The sequence below is a fragment of the Mytilus edulis genome, chromosome 12 (genome assembly GCF_963676685.1).
Source record: "Mytilus edulis chromosome 12, xbMytEdul2.2, whole genome shotgun sequence".
NCBI classification, from domain to species: domain Eukaryota; kingdom Metazoa; phylum Mollusca; class Bivalvia; order Mytilida; family Mytilidae; genus Mytilus; species Mytilus edulis.
Window position 1 is genome coordinate 36,437,328 of NC_092355.1, and position 14,834 is coordinate 36,452,161.

Here is a 14,834-nt window from a genome sequence, read left to right on the forward strand (position 1 = left end):
AGGTGAAAATGATTTCCATATAAACAAATTTTTGTTTGCAGGTCTTAAAGTGACAAAAACTTTGCACACATGATAATGCTATGACTACCCCACACTTGTAAAATTCAAAGTATTGATAACAGGATGAAGGTATTGGACAGACCTAAAAAGTAACTACACGTTTCAACTTATCACTGTCAGGGTGTTGTATTGGCCAATTACGAATAATGAAGTCATTAATTCTGCCAAGTATTTTCTGTAAGAAAAAATATTCGACCTTAAATGTTACAAGTACCAGCAATTAGGAAGTAGTTTTCAGACAGACCAAAAAGTGCTAACATTACATCAGACAACTCATGATTATTGGTTCTCACTTCTATAGATTGAATGTAATAAACAATTAATTTCTCCAAAGGCAACAATGGTTGCCTTTTTTCAAGATACAGAATCAATCCTCCCTATATATTGCTCCTTATTCTAAATAGGGACTATGTTGCGAATACTTAGATGCTTTCTCTTTTGGGGCCCTAACCAAACGCTGAAAAGATACAGTGCAAATGAAGCATCTGTTTTACACTAATCAGAGATCAGTAAAGGGCCCAAGATATGTTAACTGGTTCTTAGTTAGAAGTATAAACTGAACAAACACAGCTTTGGGACAAAGAACCACAGTTTAATATTTTCTTTGCATATCAATAAAGCAATACATGTAAACATAATTACAAACAAAGCAAATTCCAGTTGAAAATCTGTGGTACTCCTAACACAAAGTACATAATAACTGTGAGTTCTAATAATAAAAAAATAACATGCACTCATATGGACCTGAATAGCCATAATCTCAATTCTGAATACCATGTTATGTTCATAAAATGGTTGTGCCAATACAATCTGGTAACAAATAGATGTACAGGCCTCTACAATAACTTTTTTTTCAACTTGTCCTGTAGGACAACTACATACCAAAATTTACTTGTCCGAATGAAATTGTTACTTGTCCAAAAAATTTCTATTTTAAATAACCTTTTTACATTTTTAGTTGATTAAAGGAGCAAAACCAATTTAAACAATATAACAGAATTTGATGCATTTTTTTAAATACTTTTCAAAAATATGAGTCAAGTACAACTGTGAAACTAGTCATATCACAGGAATTAGGTTCTAGTTTCCATCAATGCCAGTCTCATCAGACTCTAATCATGAGGCACCATCTGATAGGCCTGTACACTCATTGGATTTGTATTCTGTTTTTTTTTTTTTTTTAAGTTAAAAAAAAGTTTATTCAAATGCAATCAATAAAAAGAAGAAGATAAGCCATCATATTAAGGTCTGATTGCCAATGAGACAACTCTCTGCAAAAGACCAAACGACACAGAAATTAACAACTGTAGGTCACCATATTGCAAGTATTGTTTTTTCTACTTATGATCAAATATGATTTTGTTAATTTTATGGTAAACAAAAAAAATATTTTTGTGAAAAAATTAGCGGTATGGTATTTATTATAAGGAACAGAATAAGGTAGCAAAATGAGTTACTGATTTGTCTTGGTCCCGAAATATTCCTGCCTTGTCAAACTGTCTATCAATCATGTCTACTAAATATGTCTCCTACGGTGCCAAACTGTCTCTTAAACAAGTTACCTTATCTACAAAGCGCATCATTGATTCGGATCAGTAAGACTGGTTTCCGAGAATAGTATACCTTTTACCTCGATTGCAAGTAAACATGTTGAAAAAAAAAGGTTTTGCATTTGAATAAACAGAATACAGAAACATGTCAAATTAATATTTGTTTTCTTGTTTTTTGTTTATAATAAATTACTTTGTTCATCAAAGTCGGATTACATTTATTTTCTGCAGAATAATTGTACTTGTCCCGACGGACAAGCTTGATACAGATTTTACCTGTCCGACCTTTTTTCCATCTGGTACCGGACAATCGGACAAGCGTTATTGTCGAGGCCTGATGTAATACCACCATCATGACCATTGATTTTCCTAAACAGTCCTTGTCAAATTTGCACTTTTCAAAGAATTGTACAGAATTTTTTTTTTTAAATAAAATATACTTTCTTTGACACATTTTGTGTGTTAATGTGCCTGTTCTAACTCAGGAGTCTGTAATTCAGTGGTTGATGTTTGTTTATGTGTTACATGTACATATTGGTTTCTTAATTATTTTTTGTACATAAACTAGACTGTTAGTTTTCCCCATTGAATTGTTTTACATTGACATTTCGGGACCTTTTTATAGCTGACTTTGTGGTATGAGATTTGCTCATTGTTGAAAGCAGTACAGTGACATATAGTTGTTAATTTTGTGTGTCATTTTGTTCTCTTGTGGAAAGTTGTCATTGGCAATAATACCACATCTTTTTTTCCATATTTAGCATGAGTAAGGTTGTATCCTGTCCAGCACTAGTACTATAGAAAAAGATGACACTGTACATTATATATTGCATGTAAGAAACTAACCATCACTGGATATTAACCAATAAAATTTTCCTACGCAACTGGATGTTACTTTCTATGATTTGGTGGTACATGTGTATTACATCAATAACAAGTTATTCCTCAGTACATGTAAAATGTTTAGTAAAACATGTGACTGTTTTGGCATTAAAGCCATGCTCTAACAAAATAGATTTGAGGCCATTTTCACTGTCTCTGTTAAATGCTAACTGTAGATGTTTCAGACAAAGTCCACTGTGTGCTAATTTTCTAGCTGTTAGCTTGGTGATGCGGGGAATGTAAGAATCTGTTAGCAAAGCTGAATTGAATGGAAAAACATCCTTTTCTGAATATTCAAAGTGCGCAAGAAGTTGAAATAGACTTGTGACATCAGCAAATCAGCACATGCATTGTGAGCATCACATTCTACGCCAAGTAATTTTGTGACCAATGTTTGTTGTTTATGATTTCCTATGTCTTTAGTTTTGAATTTCCTTCTTGCCAATTTTATTGTATCAATGCACCCATAAATATGTAACATGAATTCTGAAAGAAGACTGTGCTGACGTAGTTTGTTCATCAATATGGGAATGTCAAACGAAGCAATGTTGTGACCGAAAAGAATTGGTTTCTTCTTTTTGCTGATAAACTCAATAAATTCTAGGAGTACAATCTGAATATCTCTGCTTTTAACTGGTTTACCATTATGGTACATCTGATCACAAGAAAAATCAAAAGTCAATCCTGTTATTTCTGATGATTTGGGTGAAATAACCTCCCTAGGTGATACATACTCATTAAAAACAGTGGTTCCATCAAATGCAGCCAGCTGAGTTATATCAGACTTCCTTGATAATTCTGGAACAAAAATAAACAAATATTGCATTAATAATTAAAAGTGTATCTATCCCGAAATGTGAGATGACTTGTTCCATATATCAAGTTTGGTTAAATTTTGCTTTAAATACTGTTTTTGTCATATTAATTTTTCTAATTTAAAAAATGATTTAAGCGGCAGCAAGTTTTAAATGGTTGACTCTTTAAAAACTTATGGCTTCTTGAAAAGTGCATCCAAATTTATGGGAGTCAAATTTCTTGATTGCAAGAAAAAATGTTTCAATTTCAGCAGGTTCTAATTTTAGCAGTCCACCCTATTTTCACATGAACATTATATTGCAATTTCATTTTCATCTAACTTATTGCTTATTATATCTGTCAAGTTCCTCATGAATAAAGCAAAATTTAAATCAAAGCCTATAGTGTATGCTGTTAAACTGTAATCCATGTCAATTTTATTTTTCATGATGTAAGGGACTTAACTCCCAACAAACATCAGTAATATATCACTTTATTCCAAGATTATCATTGAAGTATTCCCAATACAATGGACGTTTACTACGCTTTATGTTATGTCACTTTCATCTATTTCACTGAATTACAATTACATTGTAAGCTTATTTCACTTACTAACAATAGCAATGTAAGTTTTAAGGTCATGGTAACTTTATTCCAAGCATCAATATTTGATTAAAGAATCACTAATAAAGTCATGAAAGTAGGCAAATCATGTATCTTGTGTGCCATTATTTTAGCCTGATATTTGTGATTCAATTTGTTTGTTTACACTTACCTGTTGTTTCTAAATCAAAAACTACTACTGATTCTTCTCCTCCAAACTTCATCTTCGATGGAATAGTTTCTGTGTCAATATGTTCTTGCACTTCTATTTCTCCTCCATAGGTGTCTCCCTCTTTTACTGATTCTCGCTGATTATCTTTCAATTTCTTGGACTAGAAACAATAAAAAAAACATTTAAGAACAATTATGAAAAAAAAGTGATTTAGATCTATGCAAATGCACAGTGGGATGTTTAGAACAATTGCTATTTTAAGTTGAAACATTTAATGTCTCCTTTCAATCAAAATTGAGAGCCAGATAATTCTCCATCAGTGGGTTTTCAACCAAAATGTTAATAAACTTTAAGACTTGTGGCTAAGTTTGATCAAATTTGGCCCAGTAGTTTCAGAGGAGAAGATTTTTGTAGAAGATTACAAAAATTTACGAAAAATTGGTAAAAACGACTATAAAGGTCAATAACTCCTTAAGGGGTCAACTGACCATTTTGGTCATGTTAACTTTTTTGTAGATCATACTTTGCTGAATATTATGATGTTTACAGTTTATCTCTATCTATAATAATATTCAAAATAATAACCAACCAGTTGCTTCGCAGGGCGCAGCATTATACGACCGCAGATGTAGAACCCTGAACAGATGGGACAAGTATGGACACAACTTTTAAGTTTGATACAGCTATAAATGTGGATTGTGATTAAATAGTTGACACAACATAGGTTTATGTCAAATTATGATTTTGGACCCTTTGGACCTTAATGTAGACCAATTTGAAAACTGGACCAAAAATTAAGAATCTACATACACAGTTAGATTTGGCATATCAAAGAACCCCATTTATTCAATTTTTGATGAAATCAAACAAAGTTTAATTTTGGACCTACTTGAAAACTGGGCCAATAATTAAAAATCTAAGTATATTTTTAGATTCAGCATATCAAAGAACCCCAAGGATTCATTTTTTGTCAAAATCAAACAAAGTTTAAGTGTGGACCCTTTGAACCTTAATGTAAACCAATTTGAAAACGGGACCAAAAATTAAGAATCTACATACACAGTTAGATTTGGCTTATCAAAGAACCCCATTTATTCAATTTTTGATGAAATCAAACAAAGTTTAATTTTGGACCCCGATTTGGACCTACTTGAAAACTGGGCCAATAATTAAAAATCTAAGTACATTTTTAGATTCAGCATATCAAAGAACCCCAAGGATTCAATTTTTGTCAAAATCAAACAAAGTTTAAGTTTGGACCCTTTGGACCTTAATGTAAACCAATTTGAAAACGGGACCAAAAATTAAGAATCTACATACACAGTTAGATTCAGCATATCAAAGAACCCCAATTCTTCAATTTTTGATGAAATCAAACAAAGTTTAATTTTGGACCCTTTGTGCCCCAAATTCCTAAACTGTTGGGACCAAAACTCCCAAAATCAATACCAACCTTCCTTTTATGGTCATAAACCTTGTGTTTAAATTTCATAGATTTCTATTCACTTATACTAAAGTTATAATGTGAAAACCGAGAAAAATGCTTATTTGGGCCCCTTTTTGGCCCCAAACTCCGAAACTGTTGGGATCTCAACTCCCCAAATTAATACCAACCTTCCTTTTGTGGTCATAAACCTTGTGTCAAAATTTCATAGATTTCTATTTACTTAAACTTAAGTTATTGTGCGAAAACCAAGACAATGCTTATTTGGGCCCTTTTTGGCCCCTAATTCCAAAAATGTTGGGATAAAAACTCCCAAAATCAATCCCAACCTCCCTTTTGTGGTCATAAACCTTGTGTTAAAATTTCATAGATTTCTATTCACTTTTACTAAAGTTAGAGTGCAAAAACTAAAAGTATTCGGACGACGACGACGACGCAGACGACACCAACGTGATAGCAATATACGACGAAAAATTAAAATTTTCGCGGTCTTATAAAAACTGCAAAATTTCTTAAAATTACCAATTTAGTGGCAGCAACTCAACAACAGGTTCTCCAATTCATCTGAAAATTTCAGGGCAGATAGATGTTGACCTGATAAACAATTGTGCCCACACCAGATTTGCTCTAGATGCTTTGGTTTCAGAGATATAAGCCAAAATCTACATTTTACCCCTATGTTCTATTATTAGTAATGGTGGCCATCTTGGTTGGTTGGCAGGGTCACCAGACATATTTTTTTAACAAGATACCCCAATGATGATTGTGGCAAAGTTTGGTTAAATTTGACCCAGTAGTTTCAGAGGAGAAGATTTTTGTAAAAGTTAACAGACGACAACAACAGACGAATGACGCAAAGTGAAAAGAAAGGCTCAATAGGCCCTTCAGACCAGTCGAGCTAAAAAAGGCCTACCTTTATTGTGAGTCTTTTTCTTTTGAAATTAGTAGTTGACTGTGTTTTCCTAATCTGTTTACGCCTTCGATCCTTTCGAATTCCATGAAGTATGGTCAAATGTCCAGGAGAGAGTAGAGAATTCTTATTCACCTGAAAAGAGTGAAGACATTTGCATGTAATGTATTAAATTGATCTATTTTGAATGATTCATTTACTTTAAAGATATATAAAATTTAGAATGTAGAGAAAAAAGTACAGATCTGAAGAAAAAAAAATATCTAAAAAAAAATATAATTATAGAATAACTACACATCAATTCACCAATGTATACATGTAGTGTGTGAGTTAATTATCAGTGTTGTTTGGTCATGAGTTAAATATTTTTCTCTATTTGAATTTTTGTATTAGTTACTCTTTTTATTACACTGGCAAATGGCATTTTTTCTTCTGAATATAAGGTAGAAAATGTAAGGAACTATATCTTTCACAATTTGTTTTGATCCAACATCATGACAAAACCTACAGTTGTATGGTGTCAGGGGATTGAAATAACAACATTTATACACAGAATTATACGACTTTTAAAACTTTCTTTTTCTCTTTTTACTTTCTCTCCTCTTTTTACCATTATGTAAGCTAGTATTATATTCTATAAACTGTTTGCTTTATATGCATGTCCATTATATTATACTATTATTGTAATTTTATATTGTATTATGGAGATGACTTCATAAGTATGATTTACTTGTGTCTAATCCATTTTGCTTTAATTAAGCAAATAAAATAAGTTTAAACTAAGCATACATAATAAAGCCCCTAAATACATTTACCTTGCTTAACCAACCATAGCCTTCATTCTTTTGCATCACAGCTGAAGACACCCTAGCTTTTAATGATTTAGTCCCTCCATAAAACCTGAAAAAATCCCATAAATAAATGTTCAACATACAAACAAAATAGTTTATGCTCCACAAAATTAAACACATAAATATGTCTCTCTGTTGCAGCTAGTCCTGGAAAATGACAGTTAGTGGATCGTAACTGTGGGGCATATGCATATAATGGTAAAGGAACTAAGATGAGCTTGAATTCATAGCTATCACAGTCTTCAACATTAATGACATTGACATGATTTTACAAAAAAAATATTCATGTTTTCCATTTTTAATGACAAAGTTAGACATTAAACACCCCAGATTGCATTGAAATCACAGTTACCACACATTATTGGAATACCAGAGAGTGTGTCGCTTACAATTGTCATGTGTCTTACAAAAAGTTCTGTTTAAAACTGGAATTGTTTTACTTTGAAATTTTAAATTACAACATTGAAGATAAGGAAAATTTGTGCAAACAAAGACTTCTATTTCATTTTTTAAACAGTTGCAGAGATTTTGATCATAATCAAAAGAAATCCTAAAGTAATGTTAGGCATACCTGTTTTTTGGGGCAAAACTAGCAACACTGTTGTTGAAACTTTCGTTTGACTGTGTTGACCCTAAATTTAACAGCCTATCTGCTCTTTCAATATAATTTTGTGCCAACTTGTCCAGCTCTTCCCTCAGCTTGTCTCCAGAAAGGGCTTTCCCATTGGGTAAATGTTTGAATCTGTAATATTTATAAACAAACAGAAAATGAGATTGCACTGCCACTGGGTTTTTTTCTACACTAATAGCAGAATTCTAAAAATGTTATTCAGTCTAATGATCTTTTTTTGTTCTGAACACATATACATGTAACTGTAGTAAATATTAATATGACATGTGATCAAATGTGAAAAATTAAATCCTTATCATTAAAGTTTATTTTCAATCCACACTGTACTTTTAGAAGAAAGAAGTTTTGAAAGTTATCAGGTGGGCCAAGACAAAGATGGATACATGATTAATACATAATGATGACAATAGTTCACACAGCCCTACAATTGTTTTAATTATACATATACTTTACTGAACTCTAGGAAGTAAGAACTTGTAAAAAATTATTGCAGCATTGAAACATTAAATGATCACTTCATCAGGCCAGGGATCAATGTTATGGTATAAATTACCTAAATTTAGTTGGATCTTTAACATATGTACACCAAGTTGGACTGCACTGTTCATGGTGTCCAAAAATATGTGGCACTATAGTGGCCAGTTCTGTCTTCATTGATTGTTTACTATTTTGGTGTTTAGAAATAGTATACATAAAACACCGCACTATGTAGGGAATGACTTTTGCTGATTTTAACTGTTTGTAGTTTTTTGACAGACCATATAGACGTTTGGACAGATTTTTCTTTACATGTGTTTTGTCATCTTTTTTAATAATTGAACGAAGCAGTCTTGATTGGGTTGTAGCATCATTATCCGCATGTAAAGTCCCAACCGTATATCCATCCTCAGCAAGCCGTTGGGTCATTGAACATGCCATGTCTGGCTCCATACCTTTGCTTGATCCTGCAATACAAAATAAAAATAAAGTCAGTGTGTCCAATAATTTGTAATACTGTGAAAAACTGTTGACAAATTAGAGGTACATTATACACATGATATACATTATCATTATTGACTTTTCTTGAGGTGTACTCAAGGGCTATACACAGACATGGTCACAGGTTTCTTCTGTGGCCAAAGTCTAAAATGAGCCAATGTCTTGTCAGGAAAATATAGTCCTTAGCCATGTTAGCATACCTCAGAATGAGTCATTTACAGATATATTAAATGATAAGGATTTGTTTACTTATATTATATTTTCTGTTTTTCGAAAATGCTCCCTACTTTTTCCAAGGTCAAGCAAAAAAATTAATGAGCGTTCATTTGATTGTATTGGCAAACTTTCTGTGAATTTATGATTACTTGGACACCCCCATGAGTGGCCTTTATTACAGTAAACATTAACATGGGGAACAGGAAAGTAATTAATATGTAACTGTTAACATCCCTATACCATATGTACACCTTTAATTACATGTACATGACCTTTTAGTCAACACTTACAACTGGTGAAAGGTGTTGAATTTTTATACAAATAACTATCTAAATTCACGATTATACATCTATTAAATCAAATAACACTATCAATTCGTCTTAAAAGGGTTACAAAGACATTTTTCAAAGTTGTCAACTCTTCCCACTACAAGGAAAAATTCAGAACGGGGAGGAAAACTATATGACAACTTGTTCTTTTTAAAGGTGTCAATTCGTCCCTTTACATACTTCATCCCATAGTCTTGTTACATTTCTCTTAAAAAAATGACAGATGACTTTCTCAGTGTGTTTAACCATGTTTGTTTACATTTCAGAAATACCAAACTGTTTAAAATCTTGTCTTTTGCTTTGCTCATTGTTGAAGGCCGTACGGTGACCTATAGTTCTTAATGTTTGTGTCATTTTTGTCTTTTGTGGATAGTTGTCTCATTGGCAATCATACCACATCTTTTTTTTTATATTTGATAAGAACAGTGTAACATTCCCATATACTGTTATTAAAATGTGAGCAAAACTCCTTCAAAAAAATTAAATTGTGTCAATATTTTATGGATGCCCTACATGCACTATAAGCTTATGTATTTTCAGTGGATCATGAAATTCGGGTGGAGTATAATGAAAAATAGCAAAGGCCCTATACATATATTGAAGTTGAACAGTCCACCCCTTATTTTCAATGAGTTAATCATTATTCTATACCTGTCCAGTTAACATTACACTCATGTGGTGGCTTTGGTTCATTTTTTCCTATGTAATATTGGCAAATACTACAATTTCTGGTTCTGACATCAAATTCTACAACTTTCCCAGTATTAATTCCAATTAGACTTGCATGACCTGAAATAGTATGTAAAAAAGGGAGACTCAATATTAGTTCATTTCATTTTTAGCTAACATATTAACGAAAAAGAAGATTTCAAATTGAAAATCTTTGGTGGTTTAATAGAGCATGATACCCTGTTTTTTTAAAAGAATAAATTAAAGTTCAATTTTGTGACAATAACTTCTCAACGTAATTTCATAAATCCATAAAAAACAAGAATGTGTCCAAAGTACACGGATGCCCCACTTGCACTATCCTTTTCCATGTTCCATGGACCATGAAATTGGGTAATAATCTAATTTGGCATTAAAATTAGAAAGATCATACTATAGGGAACATATGTACTAAGTTTCAAGTTGATTGGACTTCAGCTTCATCAAAAACTTCCTTGACCAAAAACTTTAACCTGAAACTCCCATTTTCATTTTCTATGTTCAGTGGACCATGAAATTGGACTCAAAAGTCTAATTTGGCTTTAAAATTAGAAAGATCATATCATAAGAAACAAGTGTACTAAGTTTCAAGTTGATTGGACTTCAGCTTCATCAAAAACTACCTTGACCAAAAACTTTAACCTGAACGGAAGCACAGACAGACGAACGAACAAACAGAGCCACAGACCAGAAAACATAATGCCCCACTACTATCGTAGGTGGGGCATAAAAAGGAGTTTATCTAATAGATAAATCCCAGCCACCAAAGCTTAAGTGTTATAATAAATGCTCAAAACTGAAAAATCCCCCTTTTTAAAACTTAAAATATGAAATTAATAAATCAACTGCTTCGCCAATCACAGCTGGATACCACCATAAAGGTTCAACCCTGTTAATAGGACAAAAAGGAACATGATATTTGTACTTGATCATGTGACACAGGTCTGAATTTAACACATACATATAATAGGTTTCTGACAGAGAATAACTGTAATCAAAGACTTAGAATTGGGTAATGATTTGAATTTATATTAATTTTTTTGCTATGGTGCAATACACCATGTGCAGGGGCGTATGAGGCCATTTTTAAAAGGGGGTCCCAACCCAGAGTAAAAAGGGGGGAGGGGAGGTGGTTCCATCTATATGTATATGCTCCCATTCATATTAAGTCATCGGCCAAAAAAAAGGAGGTCCAACTCCTGGACCACCCCTCCCTTGATCCTCCTATGATGCTGTTGCAAATTGAACTCCTTCCATTTTTTATTGGCAAAAAAAATAAAAAATTTGAAGAAATTTTCTTTTTAGTTTTTAAAATCTTAAATCATAGATTTCTATTCAATTAAAGTAAAGATATTGTCTGGAAACCAAATGTCTTTGGACTTCTCTAGCTGAGTACAACGACAGGGTCAAGGTGATACCAATATACAACCGCAATATAAAAAAAATTAAAAATGAAATGCAGTTCAACTCAATGGATATAAACAATTCACAAAATTTTCATGCAAATTTGTTCAAGTGTTTTTGAGTTATTGTCCGACATGGCGATGATCGACAGAGGGACAGACCGACAGACAACTGTATTAACGGGCATATAAAAAAAAAACTATTCATTATAATCTTAAAGTAATATCCAGGTTCACATGGATCCTGAACACAGAGGTTTTTTTGAGCAGGTCCAAAAGGCTAAAACCCTAATGTATACGAGATCAATAAAATAGAAGCCCATCTACACTTCATATCAAAATAACTGATAATATAATTTACCTGTGTGACTATTGTAAGACCAACCAGAACCCCTCTTCTGCCATCCAGCATCGAAGCTTCCCTCTAACTCACTGCACTCTGAACATTCCAGCTCCTCTCTCTGTGCTTCTTTACATGATGCTTCTGCTGCTTCAATGATAACTGGGGCTAGTTCCTTCTGTTTTTTACGTAATGTAGAGGCATCTACTGGAGGAATGTTGCATCCTGTCAGGAAGTTGTTCACATGGCTGGGTCCCATACCTGCATTAATCATGGCTGAAAATGAAAGATTTAAATATTATTCAGTTTCCTAAAAAAAAACATTTACAATATTTGGCTCATACCTGCCAACTTTTCAAATGCCCATGGGGGTTTTACATGAAAGATGGTTCTTATAGTCCTACAAAACCTTCAAAGGGGCCTTCAAATATATTATAATGTGTTTTTTAGGCTTCTTCATGCTTTAACAAGCTCATACCCATTGTTTTCTTTAAAATAGTGGACAAAATTGCTCTTACAAAATTTCCACTTGGGAGGCTCCATGGGGGAAATCCTCCGCAAATAGTGACAGACGGTGGGTCTTTTGTTATGTCCACTATTCAAATTGTAAATGTTTACCCTTCCTTAATTGAAGGACAATATAAGAAATACGGTGCAGTCCAGTGTATCCACTGACCTAAGACTTATGTCTTCACTTCATTCAACTGATAAAACCTTTTACAAAGTAAATAATAAATTGCAGTGAGTACATTTTATATTTCTGACAATGTACATGTATTTTTTATCTTGCAATTTACACTGGTTATACATATTTGAGTTCAGCATTAGTTGTTTAATACCAACAGATTGCCTCTGATTGTTTAAAAGAAATCAAGATAATTGAAACGTGAACTACAGATCTAGTCAGAGGGGACCCCAAAAATTGAAAATGAACAGTTATAAAAAAATTCATGTATCCATATTTCAGTTACTGATTGCTCAACTTGGAAACATGTACAAATAAAGCAACACAGGGTGTTGATAGTTAATGAGTTGTGGTATATTTGCAATTGGGCCCCTGTAAAATTTGTATGAAAAGTGTTTATATTGATTATTTTTATATTTCCCCATGATCATAGTTAAGTAGTTGTCTCTTGAAAACAATCACCATTTGCATTCCTTTTCTATATAATTACCTAAACAAACTTTGTAGTTGATATCAAAGCCTTTGCCGTTGCTCTTCTTCCCCGTTGGTACCTGAGACTGATGTGTTGACAAGCACTGCTCGGACACGAGATATATAAAAAACTAGCCATCCCATAAATCACCTCATCTTTTATATCAGATAATCTAAGCCATGAACTGCATTTCTCACAGTTCATGGACCTAGCCAGCACATCTAGCTCAACAACCCGTCTTCCTTGGAACCAAGGTTTGGAGGATCCCAGTTCAACATTTTCCCCAACTTCCAAATCAGTTGCATTTACACTTGTAGGTCCTTCTACAAAAACAGCGCCGTAATCATGGTCTTCACCTCGTAATGTTTCCTTACTATTCATTTTTCTCATACGGTCCGCCTTTTTACTTCTTCCTGTGCTAGCCATCTTTCCACGAACACGTTGAGAATACTTGTCGTCTGCCATGTTTGTTGTTTACCGCCGGAGTTTGCAGACGCGGTTCCGGTTCTATATTTACCATGACAATCACGTGACAATTCAAAACATCACGTGACGTAATGTCCTGCTCTACCTTAAAATCATGTAAATTTGACTGTCCTTCTAGTCTCTCTTGTCCCTCTTTTGCAGCCATCTGACCATGACATCATGTTCATGATTTTGTGCGCTTTCGTTGACCCATACTACATAATCGGTCTACTATATTCATTAATAGAATTATAGTCTGGTGTCCGTATATAATGAAAAAATCTGATTGCAAATTACACAACTATCCCGGGGACTAATTGACATAGAAATTAACAATTGTAGGACGCCGAAGAGCATTACACAATACAAAAAAAAAAACTCATACAGCATAGTCAGGTATAAAAAGCACAGAAACGACAAATGTCAAACCATTCAAACGTAAATGTAAAAGTATGCAAGCGAAAAAGCTATTACATGCTTACCAAGTGGTAAGGGTTTTGCTTATTGTCGAAGACCGATTGGTTAGTTATGATTATTAACTGTCGCCATTTAAACTAAATAAAGTAATACTTAATGTATTAACTTCAAGTAGTGAACAAAACAAATATAATTTAGAAATGAACCACAGTTACTAAATCACAGGTTCCTTCATAAAGTTACTCTTTATGAATTGAAGTACAAATTGAAACGAAACTCCTGAGTGAAATGGTTTGCCAATGTTGTTCAGAGATTATGATATTGCAACTATTTTAATCTAAATCATATAGCTTTTAATTTCTTAGATGCTACTATTCATTACATGTTGTACACTAATAAAACATGTATCAACCTCAGCAAAATTCAGACATGTTGTAAAATTTTATAGTTTCACTTTTTAAAGTATAAGCTTTAATTTCTGCTTAATTTCTTAACACATTTTACTGCAACTAAAATGTTTGTCGGTTTTAGTATGTTGCATTTATGATAATGTAAAATTACATCTACTATAGATCGAGCATAGGATTAGATGTAAAATAAGACACAATGATGATAAAAATGTTAACATACTTTTCAATTGCGTATGAACAACACAGGATAACTTGATTAGATTTAGTAGAAAGTCAGAACAAATAGGAGATATAATTTATCTGTTTAACGTTCAAATAATGGATGTCAGTTATCTTTTCTTCTGAAATAAAAAATCGAATAAAAAAAAATCAAACTTTACAGCACTTATAAACATGTTAATTAACATACATGTATATATGTACCTTCTACATTGAATTTGTATGTTAAAACGTAAAAGAATAACAGCTTTTCCGAGCTTCAGGGTTCAAAGTTCCTATAATATCCAACTTACA

General features: G+C 32.9%; 1 protein-coding gene across 1 annotated transcript; it reads right to left on the minus strand.

Annotated features, from left to right (window-relative positions):
- Positions 1-3,401: 3,401 nt before the first annotated feature.
- LOC139498376 (uncharacterized) lies at positions 3,402-13,602 on the minus strand. The gene is made up of 8 exons (XM_071286757.1): positions 13,048-13,602; positions 11,894-12,148; positions 10,073-10,210; positions 8,452-8,842; positions 7,839-8,009; positions 7,232-7,316; positions 6,420-6,551; positions 3,402-4,222 (listed from the first exon to the last, which is right to left on the minus strand). Exons 2-8 carry the CDS (start codon positions 12,144-12,146, stop codon positions 4,040-4,042), a joined length of 1,353 nt encoding a protein of 450 aa, XP_071142858.1. The 5' UTR covers positions 12,147-12,148; positions 13,048-13,602; the 3' UTR covers positions 3,402-4,039.
- Between the last annotated feature and the right edge of the window lie 1,232 nt (positions 13,603-14,834).

Excerpts from the sequence above, each read along its gene's own strand:
- LOC139498376 (XM_071286757.1), bottom strand. The coding sequence starts at position 12,146 with ATGATTAATGCAGGTATGGGACCCAGCCATGTGAACAACTTCCTGACA. Across the intron at positions 10,211-11,893 it reads GTCTTACAATAGTCACACAG|GTCATGCAAGTCTAATTGGA; the intron begins GTAAATTATATT and ends ATACTATTTCAG. Across the intron at positions 8,010-8,451 it reads AAAGATCCAACTAAATTTAG|ATTCAAACATTTACCCAATG; the intron begins GTAATTTATACC and ends TAAATATTACAG.